The sequence below is a fragment of the Planococcus citri genome, chromosome 3, assembly GCF_950023065.1.
Source record: "Planococcus citri chromosome 3, ihPlaCitr1.1, whole genome shotgun sequence".
NCBI lineage: Eukaryota > Metazoa > Arthropoda > Insecta > Hemiptera > Pseudococcidae > Planococcus > Planococcus citri.
The window spans coordinates 59,506,241-59,532,487 of NC_088679.1; the positions used below are offsets into that span (position 1 = coordinate 59,506,241).

The window sequence follows — 26,247 nt, forward strand, 5'->3', positions numbered from 1 at the left end:
ATTGTTCAATTTCAAAAATTCAAAATTTATTACCAAATCAATAAAACTGATTTGCCGCCTTTTCAAATTTATCAATTGTGGTGTTTCAGAAGAAAACAAGCGAACACAAAGGGTCGTAAAAACCTGTAGAAAATTTCTTATCTAGGCTGTTCCTTTTCCCATTGTAGGTACTGGAGATCTTACAAAATACCTTTGTTACAGACACACAACTCGGGTCAAACTTCTATAATGAGCCAAACAGTCAATACACTTCCACACCAAAATTTTCTACTTCGATTTCGTATTTTTCTAACGATACCAATTACGGCCAGAGATAATACCATTCAACTTAATAACTTCCTCATACCAGGTATAAACTCAATTTCACCAAATTCAAACTGCACGCAGCAGGCTCCACTTGGAGCTCATTACCATGAGACATTTTCAGACTAAAGTTATCAACGCCTTTTGACCTCATACGAAACCAAGACCTAAGTATTAGTATCTACCTATGCTCTTCACTTCACAGCATCTTGCACATCGTCAAAAAAATGACTCGTGAATCGTTTAATTTCACATACCTACATTACCTTTCCCTCCACCAAGTCATTTCATTGCTCTATACAAGACGGAAAATGGTCTATTATAAAAACACACCTCATTTCTGCCATTAATTTCTCAGCTAGGCACTCGACAATCCTATATCTACAGTCTACTGCAGTAAGAAAATGTACTCTGGGTCGTCATTAACGGTGTACAGTGTACGTAGAGCAAGACGGCGGCGGTAAATTACCCACGTTCGCCGAGGTATTAATACGACGTAATTAATAAAATAAAAACTCACCTCATCGCAAGCCGAACATCTTGGTTTCAGCGTTTCGGCATGATGACGTCCGCAATAAATCTTGCCCTCGCGATAGAAATAAATCAAATCCACCAGTAATTCTTTGCATACGGTACAAATGAAGCAGGCCGGATGCCAGCAAATATTTGATCCAGCTCTCGACGCGAATACTGCCATATCACCATTTTGTACGTGTTCTTCGCACTGTAACATCAAAATATACGTGTAACGTTATTAACCTGGAACCACACGTTACTTGGTTGTTCACATGTCACGTCATCTTTTGGGGTGATGATGATTATGATTGTAATCTTGAGTCTTGACGAAGACGACAAGTAAGTGTATAGAAGAAAGGGAAGAGCGAGAGTTTATTCCTTTAGCATAAGTCAAGATCGGGGCGCATTTTCACTTCATTATAATACAAATGGTTGTTTTTATACCCCATCTTCATCTGTATGTGTAGATTGTGTACGTGTACCGTGCACCAAGAGGTAATTTAAAATATTAAAAAAAATACATCAACGATCAAGATGAGGGATGAGATACTGCAAATATGATAATTTACATATTCGAGGGTAAGAATAGCTGAATATGGTACTGCACAATATTGAGCTTTATAAACGTCTTGATTTCTTTTTCTTACTTTTCTCCTTCGTCGTCGTCGGTTTTCTCAACCCCTAATTTTAGCGAAAAGTGTCAGGAAGGATTTACACGAGAATATGTAGTTCTTCAGAAAGAAGAAAACTGCAATGATATTTTAGCAGGACAATGAGCACATCGTTTCTCAGATTTTAACCCCCCCACCCCCCCAATCACACCAAAGATTTTTCACATTGACCTCTTTCATCAAGAATAAGTATGCTCTCAAGATTTGAGATTTCTCTAACTTTCTAACCAACAAACCGGTATTACCATTTTTCAACGTGGAATAAGATCGGGTATAATTCTTTAATTTCTTATTCATGTGTATTAAATAAGGTAAGAGAACGATTTTTTTTACGAATTATCAATTTAAAAAAAACACAAGACAATTTCAAACCATGTAGAATTTTCCAATTTTTTTTTTTAATTTTCAGTACCTATCACTTTGTCTTATAATTTGAAAATTTTTCGTTATCTGCATAATTTGCAGACCGGGCCCATTTAGACACACCAAACGACTACGAGATCAACAGAAAAGCTTTCTTACAAGATTCACACATCAAATCGTTAATTTAAGAGATTTTATTCGGAAATTTTTCATTTCCTGTAGAAAGATGTGACGTGGACGAATTTCCAAACTTCATTCATGAAAGAAAAGTCGCATTCAAGATTCTGTGGCTTTTTCATCGATGGAAAGACGTAATCTACCTAGTTGACAATACTACTTAATTTTTAAAAACGATCGCTATTTTGAAAACGAGAGGGGACCTTGTCAACATTTCAGACTCATATTTTCAACTTTCCTCACTCAAAAAAATATGGATTGTGAGTTGGAAAAGTCACCCAGAACATTTTTTAGCTCCGAAGGTATCCCTGGAGGTGAGATACATATTATGAGCCTTCCAAGAAAAAGCATTTTTGAACAAATCTTGATTCTTTCGCTCCAGTCCCGTACCCAACTTTTTTTTCGGAGAGGGGGGGATGGACCCATTCCAGAAGATATGAGACGTTTGAGATTCTACGTCGATCTACATAGGTTAATTCTGTCAAAATCTATGACTATTTTTCAGGGATTTTCCGAGCAGTTAAGTATAAATTTGTGTTTTGAAAATATTTTCTTCTCCAAAATTACGCGTTGATTGTGCCTAAATATTGAAAAATATCATTTCTGAAACCAAGGAATTATTTTTGAACGCAGTGGTACTTTAATCAATTGCCAATTTCAAAAAATTGAAAAAATTTGAAAACCCATCTTTTTGGCTACTTTTCTCAATTGTTTGAAACTGACAATAGTGACCAAAAAATTGGCACCAATGTATTCCAAAATTTTCCCTCAGATTCAGAAATGATTCTTATTCTTTCAATGTTTTCACATAGCCTAATTAATACGTACCTACTAATTGAGGAAAAAATTTCCGAAACACAATCTCGCTCCGAAATGAAACTGATTTTGTGAAATTTCAACCGCGCAGTAGACCTCTATTAAACATGGAGTTGGATTTTAATGGCAATGACCTAAGCCAACGCAGAATCTCAAATACCAACTTTGCACTTTTTTCCAAAACGAGTTGGTTAAGGGCTGAAGCGAAAAACACCACGATTTTTTCGAAAATACCCTACTTAAGGACTTACATCTCTTCTTCAGGGGCTTCTTCTGTGCTGGAAGCTCTCAACTGAATTTGGTCCTCAAATCTCTTGGAAAATTCACGAAAATAACTTGAAAAATTTTCATCATTTTGAAATAAATTGTTCGCTTGTAAAAATCATTTGAAACAATTGTTTACCCCTCTTTCTCTTCAGCGGTATTTTTTAAGTACGTTGGTACCTGCATTTCTGTAATTCCAACGATAAGAATTCCTACTTGGGTACCTATTTCAAAAAGTCATTTTCAAATAGAAGGAAGAGACAAGAAATCGTTTCTATAGATATTCATTCCAAAGTTTTTGAAAAAACTAGGGTAGGTAGGTAGGTAGGTAGGTACTTGCAATGAAAAGGTGGGGGTTAAAAATTATGCTAACGATGTTTACTGATGAAAATTTAATAAGTAATTTTAAAAACTACGTACAATGGAGGACTTTACCGTATCAGGACAGGAATCCAATCGTCACAGGCAAGCAAATATTCAAATCAACCCATTCCCCCGCCCCTTACCGAATAATTCAAAAAACGTCATGTAACATTTGAGACATTAAATTCATTTCTTCATTTTTTTAAAATTTTGGTGAATGTTCAAAAGTAAAAATTTGATTTATAAAAAATGTCATCATTAAATCTGAATGAGGTAAAAAAAATAAAATTATTTCTTTTTTAAAATCCATGTCTCCAATCCCTCGACCATAAAAAAACTAGGTAGCTGAGCACATGCTTACCTATCTACTTGTGTGTATTAGACTATGTGTGTGTGTGTGTGAGAGACAACTGTTTGTTTTCAATTATTTCACGTCAAGTAATAAGGTAATTATTGCCTCATTTGCAAACGAGGTTCAAAAATTATTTTATAAAAAATTCATTCTCAATCAACATAAAAAAAAATCAAAATCGTTACGAAAAATTGTACAAGTACAGTACCTACATACTCGAAATCTCCACGAGGAATTCATTCAAAACAATCGTGAAATTTCATTCGAAATTGCTACAAAAAAACTCTATTCGAAATCATCATAACAAAATTCGTTTAGAGTACTGCAAAAAAATTCATTCCAAATTATCCATCACCCTAAAGAAGTTCAACACTAAAAAACTCATTTTAATAAAATCAACATGAAAACATTCGCTCATCAAAAAAAAATAATTAATCCGAAATCACAACAGAAAAATTCTTTACTAGGTAAATTGAAAATCAAAATCTAAATCACCTCAAAATAACATTAGGTACCCATCTTCAATCATATCGCTTCCATTTTTTTCCCGAAATCACTTAATTCAAAATCATAATTTGAAAAAAAAAACTACTCAATCTCATTTAAAATCATAAAAATTTAGAAATAAAATAATACTGTAAAAAAATAAATTCAAAGCCGAGCACAAAACCGTAACTAAAACTGAAACTGGAAACCGCCAAAAACCGAAAAGAATCGCTCCAATCCAAAACCAAAACCAAAACTAGGAGTGTCATTTTCTCAAAGCCAAAGCCAAAACTGTACCAATTAAAGAATCCGAATTGGTTTTTTATGTCAATTTGTTTTCCTTTTTCAAAAGTTTATAATTTCTGGAAAAATATTGCCAGAATTTGAAAAATTCAAAGGTCAGAAATGTATGAATATTAATTGCGATGGTCTGAACCGGGGGGGGGGGTAGATGAGAGCATAAGAAAATGTTGAGTTGGGGCAGCGAGGAGCATTAGGAGCCGCAAAAAGTGGTCTGATCCAGGGCAACCAGCCACCCAGAAGTTCCAAATAATTATGAAAGGAATCTATGTAATCCCAACAACAAGTAAATTTTTAGATCAACTCTGCCTCTCTCCTAATAATTCAAAAAACACAATGCAACATCATAACGCCGCTTTACTATTGCAACTTATTCAAAAATAATGCCTTTTCGAAGTCGCATTTGAGTTTTCATTTTTCAAAGTTCATTAACTCCTTCAATTTTACAGGCAGGCAGCACGTTCAAACACAATATTTTTTCAAGTAATAATACGAGTAAATCAGATGATTCCTTATTCATTCACTGAATTTCCTTATATAAAACATTTTTCTGAATTGAAAAAAATTCTCAGCAGAGTCCTCTGCTCATACGATCCACTTGCTGATTTCATTTTTGTACCTTGAATTACCAATGTGGGGTAAGTTAAATTTATGATTGTTCAAACTAGTTCATGCAGTTACTAGTTTAAATAGACCCAGGTACTACAGGTAATAGGTATAACCCTCGTGTAAATTCACCATTTCCATCCTATCCGTATAGGTATGTCAAATTAAAAGAAGTGTAGGTTTATGTATTAGCCTGAGATATCGGCGCCGATCAATTTTACAAGCTGGTGAAATTAGTTCATCGTTTTACGACGTAATAGGTGCCTCAGTCGATCGTAAGATTTTTACGATTTCTCGAAACCGCGTCTCTATGACTAAGTTCAATGCCAAAGAACTCGTAAGTCCACATGATTTTACACTCGAATATGAGATACCGGTCCATCTCGGTATCTTCATTTTAGTATCGCATCCTATTACCTGGATTCATCTATAGTACGAGTAGGTAACATAACCCACAACTCTACGAACCCTTATACTTAGCTTTACTCTGCTCTTTCGCTAATAATTTCACGCACTGTGAACTCACTCATACCATGTACTCGTTACTATACGTTTTTTCACCACGTTTTTCCTCCAAAAGATACCCTAACGAGGGAGCAGGGTGGTAAAAAAAAACATTTCGACCCTCTTGTACGTACAGTATTTGACAATGTCAACACAGTCGCAGCTGCGTTGCAATTTTCCTATATTCTCCCGAGTCTGTGAAGTATCGTTACAAGCCTGTCACTCGTTTCGTTCCTCGACTCAGCTCCTTATACTTACGTATAGTATTTCTCTCCTTATATAATAAATCGTTACGAGTATCTACCCTGTGTTTATCTACGTCTTACTCCCTCTCGTTCAAATTCACTATATACTCGTATGCCTACCTTCATCGTATCTTCATCACCTATCCACTTAAAAACGCTGCACTTTAGTCTCTCTGATAAGTAGATTTCTTCACGACAACGACATCTGCTCTCGTATTTTACTATACAAAACTGTCGTAAATTACCTAATTAATTTGAATTAACTGCCGTCAAATGTTTTTTGTACACTAGTGTGTAGGTATTATTTTATTGTTATATTATTTTAATGCGATGTACTACGTCGATAGTACGAGTATCCGAAGAGACAAGTTCTACAAGTCGGCGATACATCAAAGAATTTCCCAATCGTGGGAATACACGTCAAATATGTCGTACAGTTTAGCTTCTTACGAGTATAAAGTGTGTAAGTTGCTACTGTCTTTCGTTCTATTGCTTTTTTGCCATCTACTCTCGTTGTCGTCTCTTTTTATTAGACCGACGATCGATCTAGAGAACGAGATCATTTATCAAAATACACACATATTTTTTATTTCTGGGTGATATTTCAATAGGCGATAGAAATGTAAGTAAGTATGTGTTTTTCAAGATCATATCTTTCGGCATAACGTGAACGTTACATTGACTTATTTTTTTTCAATGAATGTTGCTGATAGTGGTGCCGTAATTATAGCAGAAATTACTCGCAGAGGCTGAGAAAAAATGGGATTGCTTTATCAGGATGATACCGCAAAAAACCATTAAAAAGACATTTTGAATCGAATGAAACGCATTTTTTCAACAGGTAAGGAATTATATTTGATTACTGTCTGATATTTCATCCCACGAGTTGAGGATCAGCGGGTAAATCAGGATGCCCAGTTTTTCAGAGAAATCATTATTTTCACCGACTTTTCCTAGTTTTCCGGATCAATTTTTCCAATTTTTCAGATCTTTCGAATACCAATTACACACATATGGTAGCAGAAGAGGTAGGGCATTTTTTCAATTTTCAATCCTAAAATTATTATGTAGCGCCTCAAATAGCCGGAAAAAATGGGATGAGAAGGAGGGAAGGAATTAGGTTTCCTCTGGAAAACAAATTTCTAATCGTGGATATGTTTTGTGCCCCTGACTCGATAATGGTAAAAATGTCATTTATAGGAAAGTTACAAGATTTTTTTCTGTCTTACAAACCGACAGAAAGTCATTTTTGAAAAATTGACAATATCAGTTTTTCCAAAAGTTACAGAAATTAATCAAAAGTTACCCGCAATTCATAAAAAATTATCAAATTACCAGTAATTGATCAGAAATTACCAATTCAGCAACTAGCCATAACTTGGTAAAACATTACCAAAAATTACTAAAAATTACCTGAAATTACCAGTCAGTAATTTATGCAAAAAATCACAAATAACCAGCAATAAGTCACTAACTTTTTGTGTATCACCAATAATAACCAAAAAATCACCAGCAATTTGGCAAAAAATATTGATCATTGAAAGTCACTTGCCAATAATTTCCCAAAAATTTTCAGTAAGTTAAGTTACCAAAAAATTACCAGCAGTCCATCGAAAATTGTCAGGAATTCACTGAAAAGTGTTAGTATTTTACCGAAAATTACCAGAATTTTACCGAAAATTACTAGTATTTTACCGAAAATTACCAGTATATTACGTAAAATTACCAGAAACAAACCAAAAATTGCCAGTAATTCACCCAAAATGACCAATAACTTACCAAAAAATTCCAGTAAGTGATTACCCGAAAAAATACCAGTAATTTTATGAAAACTATCAGTAATTTCCAAAAAATTACCTGTAATAATTATACCAAAAAAAACTATTAAATTACCAAAAAATTACCAGTAATTTACTTTACCAAAAATTACCGGTAATTTACTTTACCAAAAATTATCAGTAATTTACTTTACCAAAAATTAGTATGATGTGTTTCGTGCATTGTGAAATACACACCAAATACTATCAACTAACAATACTGGCAACTCCATAGAAAAAAGGTGTTTTAGCCATTGTCTTTTATTTACCTACACCGCTACTCATACACAAAATAACTCCACTGGTTATGTCGCCAACTCTGAGTACTACACAAACGCAACAGCGCATGAGTCAACAACTGATGGTGTAGTGTGTGTGTGTGTACATGGGTGTATATTGCTGATAGTAGTTGAGTTATGCATATGCTGTTGCCTTTGTTTATTACTCAGAGTTGGCGACAAAACCAGTGGAGTTTTTTTGCATATGATTAGTGGTCTAGGTTAACTAAAAGTCGATGGTTTTAGCCTCCTAGCTGCCTAGGGTGAAACTAAAGTTTACCACAACTACCCCAAGCACCTGATTTGCTTATTTGAATTTTGCGGATGCGTGAGATTCAAACCAGTTATAAACCAACCAATCAGAGCATTTTTGATAAGAGTTAGTTTTTACCCAGGCCGTTCAGATCGCGCTGTTACTGCGACAAAAACGCTCAATGTATTTTAAATGGAGTTGCCAGTATTGTCAGTTGATAGTATTTGTCTACACTGTGTTTTTTGTGTCTCTTGTTATCTCAAACACTATAGACACTGGAACTACAAGATGAACAACTGGTGGGCACAGACGTTAGGGGATCCGGTAAAAAGTTATTTCATTCCCCTTACCGCGCCAACACCCACGTCGTCCATTAGGGAAACGACGATCAGCGCCTCTAGCGAGTAAACCACTGAAACTATTACTTCCCCTTGCCGCGCCAACACCCGCGTCGTCTAGTAGCCGCCAGTTGGAAAACGACGATCAGCGCCTCTACAGGTACCGTTTAGAAAAACTTTTCACGAAATTTTACGTGATTCCCCTTACCGCTGTGACCTGCAGTTGTTCATCTTGTAGTTCCAGTGTCTATATCAAACACTGTGTGTTCTGTTCCTCACAATGCTGAAAAATTGTCCCAGATGTGGCAAGTTCTTGGGCACCGGAGGCAAATGCCCTAGTAGCTGCGACCTGTCCATCCCTAAATCACCAATCATCAATAACGACACCACACAAGAGGTGAAAATCGAAGAAATTGTTTGGAGAGTCATGAAAGAAGTTATGAAAGAAGAAATGAAAAGCGTCAAAAAGATGGTACAGGATTTCAATGACTTCAAGACTCACATCATCAACTTGGAAAAGCAGGTAAAAAATTTGAATAAAGATAAGGAAGACCTACAAGGTGAAAATGAAGAGCTACCTGCAGAGTTGGCAAGGGAAAGAGCTGCAAGGTCTACGTACGAAGATAATAATGATGCATACACGAGACGGAACAATGTATAATTATCCAGGGAATTCCCTCACTTCCTAAAGAGTCAACTGATAATCTCGTCATGTCTCTCGCCGAAAAGGCTGGTGTTGAAGTAACCACAGGTAAGTAAGTCATCGATTACTTATTTCTATGAAAGCCACTACAATATCGTTTATTTCTTTATTTTTTGCAGACGTGAATTACAAGGAGATTCGTCTACCGAGACTGCTGTTAGTTGTATGACTAAACCCAGCGATACGGCTGTCGCTGCTACTGCTGAAGAATCTCCTAATGTTCCATCTACTCCGCCAATAAATATCAATCAGCTTGTTGAGGAAATTTGCTCTGTACAGCAGGTACCAACTATAAAATACTATATTGTATGAATATTTGTGGAACATACTGATATGTATTACTATACCGGTGTTTTTTTCTTTCTCTCTAGACTGCTGTGGACGACGAATTTTACAAACACATGTCTAACGACCTACTGAAATCCTTTATTGAAAAACTCATACAAAAAGTAGTTTTTTTCACTGTTTTGCAGTAAAAAAAACTACTGCTTTAAAAAGGCAAAATGTCGTGACTGCTAAGCAGTGAAATTTGACTGCTTTAAATTTAGAGAGCACCCAACATAGTCGTGAAATTTGTGAGACGAAATCAGAAGAACTTATTGATAGCTGAATGCTGAAAAAAAAGAATCACCTCCTTAGACCTGGGTTTTCAAGATAGGCATGATATATTATTTTGTCAATGAGCACCTGTCGAAACATCACGCTATGTTATATGTATTGGAAAGCGCTTATTCTAAAATCAGAATATGGTTACAAACAGGTTTCAACTCGCGATGGCAAAATTATGGCTTGGAAAGAGCTGAACACACAGCCAATATACATCCATAATGAAGCAGATACAGACACAGCGAAAACAGCACACCAAATAGATGCCAGCAACAGCGGCGTCAACTCAGGTTAACTCCTACATTGTTATCAGTAAGATTATATTATCACCCAATATTTTTTATTTATTCTTTAAGCTATAGATGAAAAAATTATGGGAAGTTAAATTTACCACTGAAAGTTTCTGGAAATTTATTAGGAAAATTATCGGAAACTTTCGCATCTGGAAATTTCCATGGAACCTCGATGAAATTCATGAATTTTCACCAAAACAAAAGCCTACGTCAGGGTGCAGCATTTTCATTTGTGATAAGGAAATGCTTTTAAACAAGAATCTGGAGCAGTTAATAAAGGATGTTGAATGAAACGTGGATGATATTTCAACTATAGATATGCAACTCAATTAGAAGAACAAAAACATTATTATGATACAAATAAGTTGACTATTTTGTGAAATAAAGGAGTTATGTGCTCCGCAAAAATGGAAATTCACCAATTTTTAAAAATTTGTCAAAAATAAGAAAATGTTTACACCTGTAGTACCCGAAAGGACGAACAAAAACTACTGTTGTTATAACCAATTGCCCATCTTCAAAATTGAACGGGCAAAAAATAGGTACCTACCTACCTACCTACATAGTATAACGTGGAGCTACGAAACATTCAACGCCTTGAAGGAAACAATTTCGAATGCCCCCAATATCTGTTAAGATGAATTTTTATTAGGTACTTATATCAATTTTAATTATTTTTTTATTTAATATTGAATATTTTAATAGTAAATATTTGTTTAATTTATTTTTATTACATTTAAATAGGTATACAGATGGTAAAAAATGGAAGATGTTGAGGCATTAATATCACAGTACCAAGAAGAAGTGTTACAATTACATATACTTAATCCAGATTGAAATAATGACAATGATAATGAAGGTGACAATACTTTCAACATCGCTGAAGAAAATTTTGATTTATCAGATGATTTAGATCATTTCAAATTTCATTGTTTTATGCCTGTTGGAATACTTATCAAGAGCTTTTGCTTTACAATTTACCTATCAAATTTTTCAGGAAAAAAAAACCCTCATGAAAAATGATAAACTGATGGTTGTCATCACACAAAAAAACCGTAGTTTTTTTAACCTCTTGAATAAAACTGACGACATCTATTTCCTAGAAAAAAGTCTCAGGATGAAAAAAGGAAGAATACTGATTTTAATGAAAAATTAGTTTGAGTTATAATAAATGAAGCAGCTCAATCGGAAAAAGAATTTCCTTTCGAGGTACCTAGTGTTAAATTTGAAGATGTACATTGTACAAAGCTTGGTCGATAAGGCTAGGTGCGGATAAATCCAAATCTATGTTCCCAAATCCGGTGGGATTCGTTATTTTTTTATACACGATTACTGATGAAACTGGTGAGTTTCAAGAATAGATTACAAATTTTGAACCATTTGTACCTAATCAGTAGTAATACTCGAATTTGGTGAAAATTTCTCATTTCAAGAGATCTAAAACTCGTAAAATGAAATGAAGAAAACACTATGATTACCATTCAAAGTAATGTGGCTGTAAGAAATGCAAAAGGAGTTATATTTTCAAATGAAATTCAATATCAAATCGATGAACTCACAGAGATACATACTTGTAGAACAATCCGAGTTTATCATAATAACATTTTTGTTCCTCTACTGGAGAACTAGGTACATGGGTTGGAGGTATCATTCTAATGATCCATACGCCAAGTACAGTGTTGGTTGTTTTAAACTCAATTGTTTAAACCAGCTATTTTAAATACCGAGAAAAAAACATTGTTGTTTAAAACATATTTTCTATTTAAAACTGTTTTTATTGTTTAAAACTTGTTTTTTTTGAGACTTCGTTTTTTTTGTTTTTTTCAATTATTTCGAGATTTTTGACCACAGAATTATCAAGAAATTTTTAAAAAATGATTATTTTTTTTACAAGGATCTTACAAGAATCCGTAATCTGAATTCTGGGACTCCGGCTGGATTGTCAATTCATCTCTGATAAAGTAAAATCTAAAATCCATTCCTATAATCTACCGGGAACTAGATCTCCATATATGCTCGCAGATTTCAGAAACTTTATTGAACTCGAATTCATTCGAACGAGAAAATGATTATGCTTACGTTACTAGATATTTAGCGAATTCTTCAAGCGGTGACATCACTACTACCTACTTCCTTAACGGCGTGATGTGTCTGGGAGACGGTCTGGTCCACGGTTTGGTAGACTTAGCAATCAGTAATAACATTCGATCATTGGCTGATTGCAAGAGAGATTTTGCTTTCGATTCTCAAAAATTTCCGAAAAATCAAACTATACAGTTGAAATTTTAGTTACAGATGGGAATTTTAAACGACGATGCTCTATCTCGCAATAATTGCAATATTTTTTAAAAACTACCAAAGAAATAATTAGCCATCTCCAAAGTCCACAAATGTTACATCTTTCGGTAAAATGAGAACATAACGACGTACATATTTCTTCAATATTATAGAGAGAATTTTTCGTACAAATTTCATTGTTTAGGTACTCGTTCGGCAAACACAATACGAGATAAAATTTTGATTCATCGACAATATTTCAACGCCACAAAATCCACTTTCATTAATAAAACGAACAAGGGGTAAAAACTCAACGAACGAATAACGAACAAATAAATCAAAATTAACGAGAATTATTTATTTGCGTGGCTTTCTCATCGTCGGATGAATAACACACACAAGGCGAAACGAGAAACGCCGAATCGACGATTAAAATATTTCGCGAAAAAAAAAATCGAAAAATACGCGTATTAATTTAACGCAGCTTTCAATAATGGAGCAGAAAAAAAATCAAATGAAACTAACCCGTCGATAAAAAGCATATTGATATAACATAAACTACATTAATGGTCTCTCTTTTTTTTCACCCATTTTTGTTTCGCAGGAAATAAAATACCAGCATCGGGTTCGAAATCGACTTGGCGAATACCGAATAGAAATTGTGGTTAAATTACTACATCGCAGAGGAGGTTTGCGAAAAAATAAAATGAAAAATACGCGAAATACTTATTTTGGTTTTTGCAAATTTAAATGTTACTTCGATGAAATTGAAATACGCGTTCACTCCTACAGTGTATAGTAAGCGTATGGCACAAATTACCTATAGCAGAGCTGTATACCTAGTCGTATTTTTCAAATATAAACAGACGAGACGAGAAATACTCGTTGAAACAGATGTTGTAACCCTTTAATCGCATAAATCACGAAGCGCTTTTCAATAAATTTCCTTGTAAATTCTCGCCAACCTGTACTCATATACCCTTACCCTGCTGTTTTCTGTACGTAGCATTTTTTTTTTTTTGAACCAGCGAGAGCTTTTGTAATCGAGATGGATAAATGCTCGCGATGTTGCAACGTTTGTTTTTAACCCTCGAGTGGGGTTTTTAAGGGGATTTGTATCGAGAGAAGGTCTGGAGTTGGGTTTTCTTAGAACTTTCTAACGACTTGGTTCGTCATAAGTGATGAATCTTTCTTTACTAATTTTTTGGGGGTGAAATCGATAAATTATCGAAACATAGAATAGATTAAATAGAATTACATAGATGAAGCTTTCGAAAACTTTGATCAATGATCAAATTTTAAGTGATTACAGATCGATAAATCGACATGAAACGTACATCATATTACATGAAATGACTACTCTCCTCTTTCTATTAAGAAGCTTGTTTAAAAAAGATGATCATCGAAAAATATTAATGTTTTGACAATTGTCATTGTAAGTTAAGATTAGATAGTTCTTATGCAGCGTGTGAATTTCCATTTCTACTATTTTAGGCAATAAAAAATTGGATTTCATAATGTACATATTCATCTTTTGCAACGAGCTTTGTGATTTTTGAGAAGAGCGTGGTCTGAAACCTTCATAACCGAAATTTCAACAGCTCAAATTGATTTTTCGACTTTTGGAGAATTTTTGAAAATTCAAAATTGGCAATTTTTGGCGATTTATGCCTAAAGAAAAAAAAAAAAAAAAAAAAGGCAGACTAATTCTGTAAAAATGATAGAAATTAGTACTGAAACAAATAAGTACTAACTCTCCCGAATCAATTTTCACTATTTTTGGCGATTCTGGAGCCTCCAGCGTGATTTTCGATTTCTCTGGGGTTTAAAAATTTCTCCAAAAGGAGTGGAAATCAATAAGGGCATCTAAAAATCGAGTTGTGGTTTATTCGCGACCCTGTTTCAAGGATTTCTCCACATTTGAGCTAATTTCTAGGCAGACACCTGGAGTTCTTTTTTTTTTTTCAAGAATAACTTGGAAAGAATTCAAAAAATCAAAATATTTTTCTATTCGTAGGAAAATGATTGAAATTTGTACGAATGGCTGTGCCTTGTATGAAAAATCAATCCTCTCCAAGAGATGTGAAAATCAATTTAGATAGCAAAAAGTTAAGCTGTAGCTTATTCTCGACCAGTTCAAAGCGTTACATATTTGAGCCAATTTCCAGGCGGATACTTTGGGTGTGATTTTATGGTGAGTACTGAGTAATGATCCTCCGGATCCGGGGCCTCCGCCAAATGCGGGCCCCTTAGGTGAGTTAACTGGGCCTCAGAGCCTTCATTCATCAATGGACAACTTAGTTACAACTCCGGATACATCGAATCCCGAGCTAAATTCGCCCACGCAAAGGCGTAGGGCCACCTCCTTTTCGCATTCTCTCTCATCACCGAATCATCCTGATAACGCTGATATCAAATTTAATCTTCCGGCAAATAGTGATTTTGAATCCGCCGCAAATCAACTTCGTACAAATCTAAATACACTCAAGACGAGTCGCACCTTTCAGGGCGATTCTAATCAGGCACCGGTGCCTTCTATCTTTAGTACAAATTTCCAGGAGTCTCCTCCTGAATACACTGTTGAAAGCTCTGACGAGGAAACCCCACTCCAGTTGGCCCCTTAGAAATTGGCTCAAATGTGGATTATAACTCGTCGAATAGGTCTAGCATAAGCCACGACTCAATTTCAAGTGGCTAAAATTAATTTCTACGTCTGCTGGAGAAATTTTAAAACTCTGCAGAAATCAAAAATTTCGCTGGAGACTCCATAATAGTTTTGAAATGGTGAAATTCGGATTCAGAGGATTGGTCATAGACACGATTCAGTCGTTTCTGCAAATTACAAGAATTTTCCATCAAATAGAAACTTTGAGGTTATTCTTTGAATTTCCTCATAAATACGCCACTGAATGACTAAAAAAAAGCAATCGAGATGTTTGTTTGGAAATCGGCCAAATATGGATGAAACAGGTCGATCAAAAGCCATAGAACACAAATTTTCATACCTTTTGAAGAAATTCTAAAATCCTAAAGAATAAATCTAAAATTACGCTGGGGGCTGAAGAGTGACCAAAAATGGTAAAATTTGCTTCAAGATAGTCGATAATTGGTCTCAGGATTAATTTCCATCATTTTTATTGAATAAGTAAATAAAAATTTAAAAAAATATATAAATCGTCAAAAACAGCAAATTTTGCAGAATTTTCAAAAATTCGTCAAAAATTGAAAAGTCTATCAGGTTGCTAAAATTTGGGTTACGAGGGGGTTTTAGACCATTCTCTTCCTGAAAATTTTGGTCTCGTTCGAATCAGAGGAGAAAAAAATAGGTTCCCTCGTTCATAATTATATAGATTTGGCACAATGTAGCCTATGAATTGCACAAAGCATGAAAAACTCTACCATAATCGTCACGTATCGTCTACATTTTGAAAAAAAAAATGCTTGATACCCTTGAGGCAACCCCTATAACGGAATTCTGAATCGGAACCCCACTTAAAGTTTTCCTCATATGCACACCTTGTTACAGTATAAGCACCTAAGTAACGTTCACGGTACTCATAACTTTTCGCCAAGTACCCACACACACTTTAGGATGGAAAGACCGGAGACCGGAGACGACAATATGTCAGAAGCACCCTGCATCACACAAACTATCAACCAATTACTTCTTTTTAGCTTGACTCGGGCCGCAAAGCTGAAAACACTAAATCGTTCACAGTCCCCTATATTTTTTTTCTTCTCCAACAAACTACTCACTATACTTTCATAGTACAGCGAGTATATAGGTTTAGGTACCTCTACCTACCTATACATAATATATAAAGTGAACGAATATCGAGCAAGAAAAATATGTCAGAGTAAATGGTACTTTTAACGCTTTAACATTCGGATGGTCGTTAACGATGGCTAAAAGTGCGTCGACTTATCATTTGGAAAGTTTACAACAATTCGCTATTACATCGAAGTCATTTACATGGGTTGCTCGGGGTCGCAGCGTACAACGCTAAACCGATTACCAATAATGAGATTTACTTTGCACTTTCTGCCAGCGTAAAAATTACCGGCAACTTTTCGCAGCTCCGCAGCTCGGGTCCGTTGTTAGGAGAAAAAAAGTACCCAACTGTACGAAAAACGAGAAACTCATTTCACGCTAGAATATCTCCCGAATTAATCATATCTACCGAAGTAAACGCCGTGTTGAGAAAAAAGCCTTTACTTGTGTTACTTAGTTGCTGGAATTCGAATTTCGAAGCGAAAGCTGAGCTCGTGTTTTATATAGGTGAAGCAATTTTAGGAGTCAATTTTTAGGGGCATGTTAAGTAAGTAAGTATGTGGAATTATGAATGAAAGATGGCGAATCAAGCCTCAAATCATAATGGCGATGAGAATAGAAACGAAAGCTAAATCATGTTGAAAAGTAAGTAAGTATTCTCGTATTGTTCAATTGTGAAATAACCATTATAATTAGTAATGGAAAAATCCTTCAGTGATGGATATAAGGCTTTTGATGTATTGCGGGTTGCATATCGGTTTGCCTGAACTTTATCAGTTTGGGGGCATTCTTATCAGTGAGTATCGAAATTTCATATTTTGAGCAATTTTCACAAGATTTTTAAGAAATGTATAGCTTTTATTTAGTTTTTTCTTCAATTTTAAACACTGTTAAACCCTGTAATGGAAAAAGATCCTCTCTTCGTCGAGTTTTAAAGAAGTTGACGTCTTTGAACCTCGACAAAGAGCGGATCTTTTTCCATCACAGGATTTAACAGTGTTTAAAATTGAAGAAAAAACTAAATAAAAGCTATACATTACAAAAACACCTTGTGAAAATTGCTCAAAATATAAAATTTTGATGCGCACTGATGAGAATGCCCACCAAACTGATAAAGTTCAGGCAAACCGATATGCAACCCGCGATACGTCAAAAGCCGTATTGTGATTGATGGTTCAACAATAGAGTAAGATGGTAGTAGTCGATGGTAGTAGTCAGAGTTGGGGCGATTCAGAATCTCTGAAATGAATCGTGAGGAATCGCAAGGGTCGAGATTCTGAATCCGATTCTTTTTGAAAAAGAATCGCATTTAAAAAGAATCGGATTCTTTTATTTTCGCGAATCGCAATTTTAGCGGCTCTCGATTCTTTTCCAATTTGCGATTCTTTATATTTTTTTTTTGAAAAACAAAAATACTGGCCAATGGTATTTTGCAATCGTTTCGCAAAAGATTTGACCAATTTCTCACTTTGAAGAACAACTCGGAAGCGAATAATGCGATATTAGCTGCGGTCACTCATCCGTCTCATCGGCTTATGTGTTTTAATTTTAAAACTGAAGAAGAAGATCTCATGAAACGTCTCCTAATTAATGCACTTGAAGAACTCGCAGAAAAATCAAACGAAGTTATCAACACAGAAACTAGCAAAACAACAAATCAGTGTGCTGAAAATTCGTCAAACTCCGAAGATGTCATTTCGAAAACGATGCAGCGACGTACTGGAAAATCTACTCCTTCCATCCCTCCAAGCAAAAGTAAATGATGTTGATTCTATTCTATTTCCAATTTTCCACTTTTATTTCATAAAAATTGATTTCTTCAGGCTCAGGCTGACCCTTCGTACCATAGACAGGAAAAATAAGTAAAATTTAATCGAGTAAACAATTACAAAAACTATCGAGAACATTTGGTCTTCATATTTTCCATCATGAAAAAAAAATTTTCACAAAACTTTTAAAAAACTAGGTACACACGTTCTAACGCTTTTGGGGAAAACGTATTTTTAAGCACTTTTTCAATTTTGTCACCAGAGTTCAGCCACTCCGTGCGCTACGTCCGAATAGGTAGTCACTGCAGACTTCAGCATTCATCATCTGCTTTACATAAAGTAGTACCACCTTGGGGTCCTTTACTGAATCAAGAACAGCGAGAAATAAAACCTTCTGAACTGAACACAATTTTCCAGCCAGAGCACCAAAATGCTAACCTAGAAACCTTAATAAAACTTGGTAAGCTTATACTCGTAGCTTGTGTGCCCTGCATTTGTTCTAAATTCAAATAATTAAAGAGACATTTCTTTTAATTTTAGGATGTTCCTTGAACAAAAAGTTGGCTCTTTCTGTAGAAGAAATAGAAAAAATTGAGAAGCAAACAAGAGCCCAGAGTGATTGCCTAAACGATGGTACAGGTACATACTGTGCCGGCCGAATTACCGCCAGCAACTCGAAGTTTGTTATATCAAAAAATTTGACTCAAACATTTCACTAATGAAGAAGATTTGTTATTTGAAAAAAAAAATGGTGTAAAAACAGATGCTATGTATAAAATGGGGCCTGGATGAATACTATTTGTAACATTTCCCATCCATGCACTTGAAAATTTGAAAATCAAAAATCAGGAAAATTAAATTTCTTGAAAAAGCTTTTTTGAGGAATACAGAAATTTACAAAGCCGAAAGTTCTCCAAAAACATTATGCTATGCTCTAGCTTCCTTTTTTCGAAAATAATTTTCAACTTTCAGTAATTATATGTATTATTGAAACGCTGAAAAGAATTTTAAAAACTTCTTTTAGATCGATTTAATGAACGTTTCTCTTTTTCTGGGAGGTTCAATTTTACTGGAAATGAAAAATCAAATCGTCCCTTTTGAAAAAATATTGGAATGTCTGAATAATTTGGGAAATTAAAAAGTTGACGAGTAAAATTTGGACCACTCGCCCTCTCGCTAAAAAATTGAAAAACAAAAAATGTGATATGAACCAAATGGGTTACAATTTTTAACGAATTTTTAGCATCAAAATTGGATCATAATTTTTAGAATGTAAAAAAACGTATCAAGCAAATGTAGATAATAAATTGGTTAAAATTTTTCCAAAAATTCAAATAAAAATGTTTTTAGCAATTTTGAAAAAAAAATTGCCCAAAATAGGGTAGTAATTTTCAATATTTTTGAAAATTTTAACCAAATCTTTTTCACATCGAAACATTGGGTAAAGGTCCTCAAAATTCTTGAAAGGTACTATGGATGGAATTCATATCAAAAAGATGAAAAAAATTGAGAGAAATTCAAGTATTTCTATGTGTTTATTTTTCCAGAGATTCCGGAGGTTGAAGAGCGTCTAAGAACATTATACAGGGTAATCAGAAAGTGCAAAACGGTGGTGGAGGTGAAAAAAAAATGCGTTGCCTCGTGAAACAGAAATTTCGCCGGAACCTTCTGTAAGCAATTTTAATCACTTTTAGTATTTCACATTTTTTTTCCTTTTTAAATGTTTTGTAAAATGAAAAACAGGGCAATGAGCAACTGATGAGAGGAAGCGCATCATCGGTGCAGGAAATAAAAGAAAAAGAAATAAGGTCTCATGTACCCACCTCCTCATCAACGCCTCCTGGAGAAGTTTTCCTGGAACCTAGTGTAAGCAATTTAAAATCACTTTTGACGTTTTGCTCTTTTTTCCTTTTTCACTGATTTTTTTTCAAAATTGAAAAACAGGACAAAGAGCAACTGATGAGAGAAAGCTCATCATCGGTGCAGGAAATAAAAGAAAAAGAAATAAGGTCTCATGTATCTACCTCATCATCAACGCCTCTTGGAAAAATTTTGCTGGATCCTATTGTAAGCAATCTAAATCACTTTTGGTGTTTTGCTCCTTTTTCAATGATTTTTTTTCTTCTTAAATTTAAAAACAGGACAATGAGCAACTGACGAGAGATATTTCATCATTGGCGCCCACTGGAGAAAATTTCATGGGACCAACCTCTTGTAATGATCAAGAAAAAGAATGGAAAAAAAGTAAGACTTTTACACTTACGTAGAACGATGAAATATGTGAAATGATTATCAGATGACCTAATTCTCTTTTTCATTGCTTGTTATTATAGGATCTCAGTCTTTGCAACCACTCTTCATGGAATTCACTAATAAATGAAGCTTTAGTGGAGGTCTTTGGAAAGGTGAATAATTTTTTTATTTTAATAATTCTTAATATTTAAAATTTAAAATAAATATATTTATTTATTAATTAAAATCTTAATACAAAAAGAAAAAAAAATTAATTAATTTTTTAAATAATTATTATAAAAGGGTACCCCCCGATAAGATAGGCAAAATGCCCTTAACCTCAGATGTCGATGAAACTCACAGGGTATGTTTAGTACCCCCAAAAAATAATTTTGGGCCCATAGCTCGCTCCCCACCCCACCCCCCCTCAGCCAGGGGGGCCAAAAAACGCGTTTTTCAGGGGAAAAATTCTGTATCAGCGCGTAATTAAGATAAATTGATTCTGTAAACGAATATAGTTAGAAGATACATGGACGTATCTCCATGAATTTTTTCAGAATTTTTCATCACACGGGGAGAGAAGGGGGGACAAAAGAAAACTTTAAATCGACATTACTCCGGAACGAAAAAACATACCAAAACGATTTTTTCGTCAAATATGTATCTTTAGGTCTACTTTCTATAGAAGTCATCACCCGGCCATTTGGAGTGGTGGGTCAAGCTCAAAAGCTCAAAAAACTCTCAAAAAACCACTTTTTTGCGTTTTTCTCCAAAAATATGGACAAATGGCGGAAATCTAAGAGAACCAAGTTGTTCAGCGTGAAATTTTACCTCAGAATTGTGTAATTGAAAATTCATTTACACAGCATGATCGTAAAACTACATGCGCAGAAGTACTTGTGCTTACATCAAGATAGCTGAAAGGGTATTCCTGGGTAAAATAGGTGAAATGTCCCTGTCCTCGGATTTCTGAAATTTTGATGAAACATAGTTGGGTACCATTAAAAAAAATGTCGGAGGCAAAAAATCCCCCCCCCCACCTCCCCTTGCTCATAATAGCGAAAAAAGGGCCTTTTTCGGGGAGAAAAAATCCATGCTTCAACGAGTTTTGACAAAAAAATCTGTATTCACTCAAAATACTTGAAGGAGATATGATTCTAGCAACTTGAATTTTCTTCAAAAATGGTGGGCCCCCCAGGGGAGATATATTGACAAAAGAAAATTTGAAACCGCCGTATCTCCGAACCTAATTTAAGTACATGAAATTTTTTTTTCAAAAATGTATCTGCATGAGCACTATAATTGGTATTTTTTTTTCAAATTTTCCCTCCAGGTAGGCCATCTTCAAAAACTCAAAAAACACTCAAAATTGTGTTTTTTTGTCACAGCACCACCAAAAAAAGCGATCCATAATTTTGGATGCTGGCCTCCAAAAACAATAAGAAAACCAACTAACTTCTTTAAGGCTATTCTAATTTTTTGATGAAAAATGGTCAACTTTGGGCGGGGATTGTGCCAAAACTATAGAACGGATTTTTCTAGGGTTTGCTTTCAAAAGCGAGGGTATGTCGAGATATTTTTGATTCAGGACATTTGATGGCTATAATAGGGAATTGGATGGAGGTACTTTAGACGCTCACATCCCTGTTGTAAAAGCAAAATTAGAAAATATGGCTACATACCCTCAATTTCATAGATGAATCGGTATTGGTGAAAAAAAATTGGAAGAATTTTGAAAATTCACGGAGAAATCCCCGTCTGAAGTTTAGATGGGAGCGGGTCGCGGGACATAAGCACAACTAAATTCGTTCAATCGATTACATGCAGTCTTACGAACGAATGATGAAAATAACGAACAAATCGGTTTCATATTTCGACCGGTTGTCAAATTAGAATGCTCTCCGCAGAGTATACCTTTAAACTCCAATTTTTTGGCCATAGGCACCCCCTCTCCAAATTTTAGGGCGAAAGTAGACAGACAATATGGGTATCATTATCATATGAACCGAACTCGCTGAACATGAATATGAAGTTTGATTTGCAGTTGGACCCTCCCAACGACCACATTGGGGAGAGGGGTTGCCCAAAAATTAGAGTTTTTGTGAAAAATGCTTCATTATAGCGCTATTTACGCCATGCAACTTCTTAATCAAGGTTTTCTTGAATTACAAGTAGCCTACTTTTCAAGTACATGGTATCTAACTCAAAACTATCAGAAAGGTTTCTTTTTGGTGTCGATGATTAAATTTTTATGTGAGTTACCAAGTACATTGAAAACATAGGTATTACCTACCTACGTACTATTGGGTAAATCACCAAAAAAAGAAAAAAAAAACTGGATTTTTACCAATTTTAGCAAAAACTGTCATTTTGAGTTGAAAGTTGTACAGAAAAATTCTGGCAACAGAAGTGCCCCTAAAGGGAAAACATGTGCCCTTAAAGTGGGAGTATTTTCGAAAAAACACGGTTTTTCACTGTAGCCCCTGTACCCAATTTGTTTTGAGAAAAATGACGATCGACCCAGTCCTAAATGAATATATCTTAGATTCTGCGTCCATTCTATGCTATTATTTTTAATTGTTTTTGTCAATTTTGAAAAATCAACAAAAATTTAGGAATTTTTGCCAATCTTTATCAATTTTTTGAAACCTAAAATATTGTCATCACTGCGTTCCAAAATATTTCCTCAGTTTCAGAAATATATTATCTTTCAATATTTTTTCGTCATTATAGCGAAACTTTTGCGAAGAAAATATTTTCAAAACACCAACTACTAATACCCCCTCCCCCAAAAAAAAAAAGATTTACTTTTCAATTTTCTCAGTAGAACCCCAAAAGTGGCCTTGGATTTTGATGGCAATAGCATGGATTGGCGCAGAATCTCAAATACCTATGTAGGTACTTTTATTATACTGTCTCCTGCATATATTTTGAGTGAATACAGATTTTTTTGTCAAAACTCGTTGAAGCATGGATTTTTTCTCCCCGAAAAAGGCCCTTTTTCGCTATTATGAGCAAGGGGAGGTGGGGGGGGGGGGATTTTTTACCTCCGACATTTTTTTAATGGTACCCAACTATGTTTCATCAAAATTTCAGAAATCCGAGGACAGGGACATTTCACCTATTTTACCCAGGAATACCCTTTCAGCTATCTTGATGTAAGCACAAATACTTCTGCGCATGTAGTTTTACGATCATGCGGTGTAAATGAATTTTCAATTACACAATTCTGAGGTAAAATTTCACGCTGAACAACTTGGTTCTCTTAGATTTCCGCCATTTGTCCATATTTTTGGAGAAAAACGCAAAAAAGTGGTTTTTTGAGAGTTTTTTGAGCTTTTGAGCTTGACCCACCACTCCAAATGGCCGGGTGATGACTTCTATAGAAAGTAGACCTAAAGATACATATTTGACGAAAAAATCGTTTTGGTATGTTTTTTCGTTCCGGAGTAATGTCGATTTAAAGTTTTCTTTTGTCCCCCCTTCTCTCCCCGTGTGATGAAAAATTCTGAAAAAATTCAGGGAGGTACGCCCATGTATCCTCTAACTATATTCGTTTACAGAATCAATTTATCTTAATTACGCGCTGATACAGAATTTTTCCCCTGAAAAACGCGTTTTTTGACCCCCCTGGCTGAGGGGGGTGGGGTGGGGAGCGGGCTATGGGCCCAAAATTATTTTTTGGGGGTACTAAACATACCCTGTGAGTTTCATCGAAATCTGAGGTTAAGGGCATTTTGCCTATCTTATCGGGGGGTACCCTTTATTTCTATAAACATATAATTTTAAATAAATTAACCTGACACTTGCCGTGAGCAACCAAACCGGTAAGGTTGCAAACAGTTTGAAGAATGTGCAAGGTGCGCAACCCAAACAAAAATTGGACCCGGAAAAATTAAAATTCGTTCAAGGTATCAAATTTTGGTATAATATTCTCTACAATATGTGATAGGTACCTAATTTTGAACTGCCACAATTCATAACTATTTCTCAATGTTTCTTGTTTGTGTGTTTGCAGATTACGTGAGAAAGGTGTTTCCTTCTATTGATGGAGATGACAGTGACGAAAAATTTGTATCGAAGTTCCGCGAAATAGTCACTCAAAAAGTCAAAAATGCAGTAATGCAGCCAGATCGATGCAGTGAGGTCTTTTTTATGGAAACAAAATCGCCAATTGCTATACCTATCCTAAGCGTTTTGTTATGTATTTTACTTTTATAATAATTATAAACGATTTTTCAATCACGCGAGTGCAATTTCTCATGTTACATCACAAATAGTGGCAGTGGTAGGAGCTATAATGCTATATTACTGGTGGTTCAGTAGTAGCAGCTACTCCCGATGATATAACATCGGTTATCAGTGTTCCGGAGATGATGTAGGCTTGTACCTACATCATACATTTGCGTAAATCTAATAGTCAAATTAGTAGCACAAGTCCAGTCATATATCGAAATATGAACTGGTGAAGCTTGCGATCAAGTGATCTATTTCGTGTACTGCTAGGCCTCTAGTAGGTAGCTAGTACCTAGCTTCTGAGAGCTTCATGGGTACCTGGTGACTTACCGCCTCATTACCTACTTTTCGGACACTGAATGTAGGTATTTACGTATTACCACACAGACATTCATCTTAATAATAATTATCTTACGAAATAAGAAACATCTTCAGTTGTTACTTGTATCATTTATTCATCAAGTACAAAGTAACAACTTACTCAAGCTTATTATTATACTGGCCTGTACAGTATTACGAAAGGAGAGATGGCATCTCATGCCTTAGAAAGTGCAAAGCACATCACCACTGGGAATAGGGAACGATACACGGAAGTGGGAAGATCCATATATGTTACTCTTTATGAAGAGATTTACAATAAGGATCGACAGTCGTTTTACGTAATAACTCCTGGACCCGAGTGCATCTGCACAACTCTATCAGTATAACTGGAACCGAAATCATATTACGAAATAGATCACTTGATCGCAAGCTTCACCAGTTCATATTTCGATATATGACTGGACTTGTGCTACTAATTTGACTATTAGATTTACGCAAATGTATGATGTAGGTACAAGCCTCAGGAGTCGCCAAATCTCGCTCGTGCATAAGCGCACCAAGGGTTTGTTCATTCTTCACAAATTTCCACCCAACTCTAAGATTTTTTCCACACCCCATTAAAAACATGCTCATACACTTTTAACAAAATGGGTAAGAAAAATTGAAAATTTTCGATAAATAAGGAAATCACACCCAATATTGATCATATATATGATAAAAAATTTTCCCACCAAATCAGGAAAATTAAACCAATCCTTTTCCCTCCAACGCAAAACTTACACCCACAAACATACCAAAAAATTGATCTCCTTCGTGAGAGAACTGAAAACATCAAGCAGAGGCAAGCGAAGCGTAGGCACCACAGTCATCCTAAAAAACAAATTTTTCTCCTCGAAACCTCCTGAGGGGAAAAAAGTAAGCCCATATCTAGGTACAGGTATCTCTCGTATCTGCTGCAGCAATGCTACACAGATGAGAAAAATTACCTCCCATGTGTAATTTGTATCTGTTCGCATAAACAATGGTTGAAAATTACAAACGAGCGTTTTAAATATCTCGGTAATACTGGTACCTCTGTCTACGTAGGTACCTACAGTACATTAGCGTTTAAAAATTAAAACTCGGTTGCGCGGCAATAAGTTAATGTAGAATTCATGTAAATCATCTCTTTAATGTTGATCTAATCGCTAACTTTTAGGATGTTCGGCAAGAAGTCTGGTACAATTTATCATTGCTCTATCGCATCGTTATGTTTGCTCGTACGCATACATAAAACCTATTCTCATAGGCTTGATTATATTCAGCAGAGATGAGGCGAAAGCAAAAAGCTCGCTAATAATAAATTGGCCTCGTGTATTGGCGCGAACCTGCATCGGCAGCACGCGA

The 26,247-nt window shown here is 35.2% G+C and overlaps 1 protein-coding gene across 8 annotated transcripts in view; it reads right to left on the reverse strand.

Moving 5' to 3' along the window:
* The window catches only part of LOC135841590 (protein prickle-like), a 511,819-nt gene that overhangs the window by 10,666 nt on the left and 474,906 nt on the right, over positions 1–26,247 (reverse strand). For all 8 annotated transcript variants that reach the window (XM_065358611.1, XM_065358614.1, XM_065358612.1 and 5 more), the window contains one exon: positions 824–1,027. In XM_065358611.1, the coding sequence (XP_065214683.1) occupies positions 824–1,027 (204 nt within the window). The remainder of the gene's footprint in view (positions 1–823; positions 1,028–26,247) is intronic.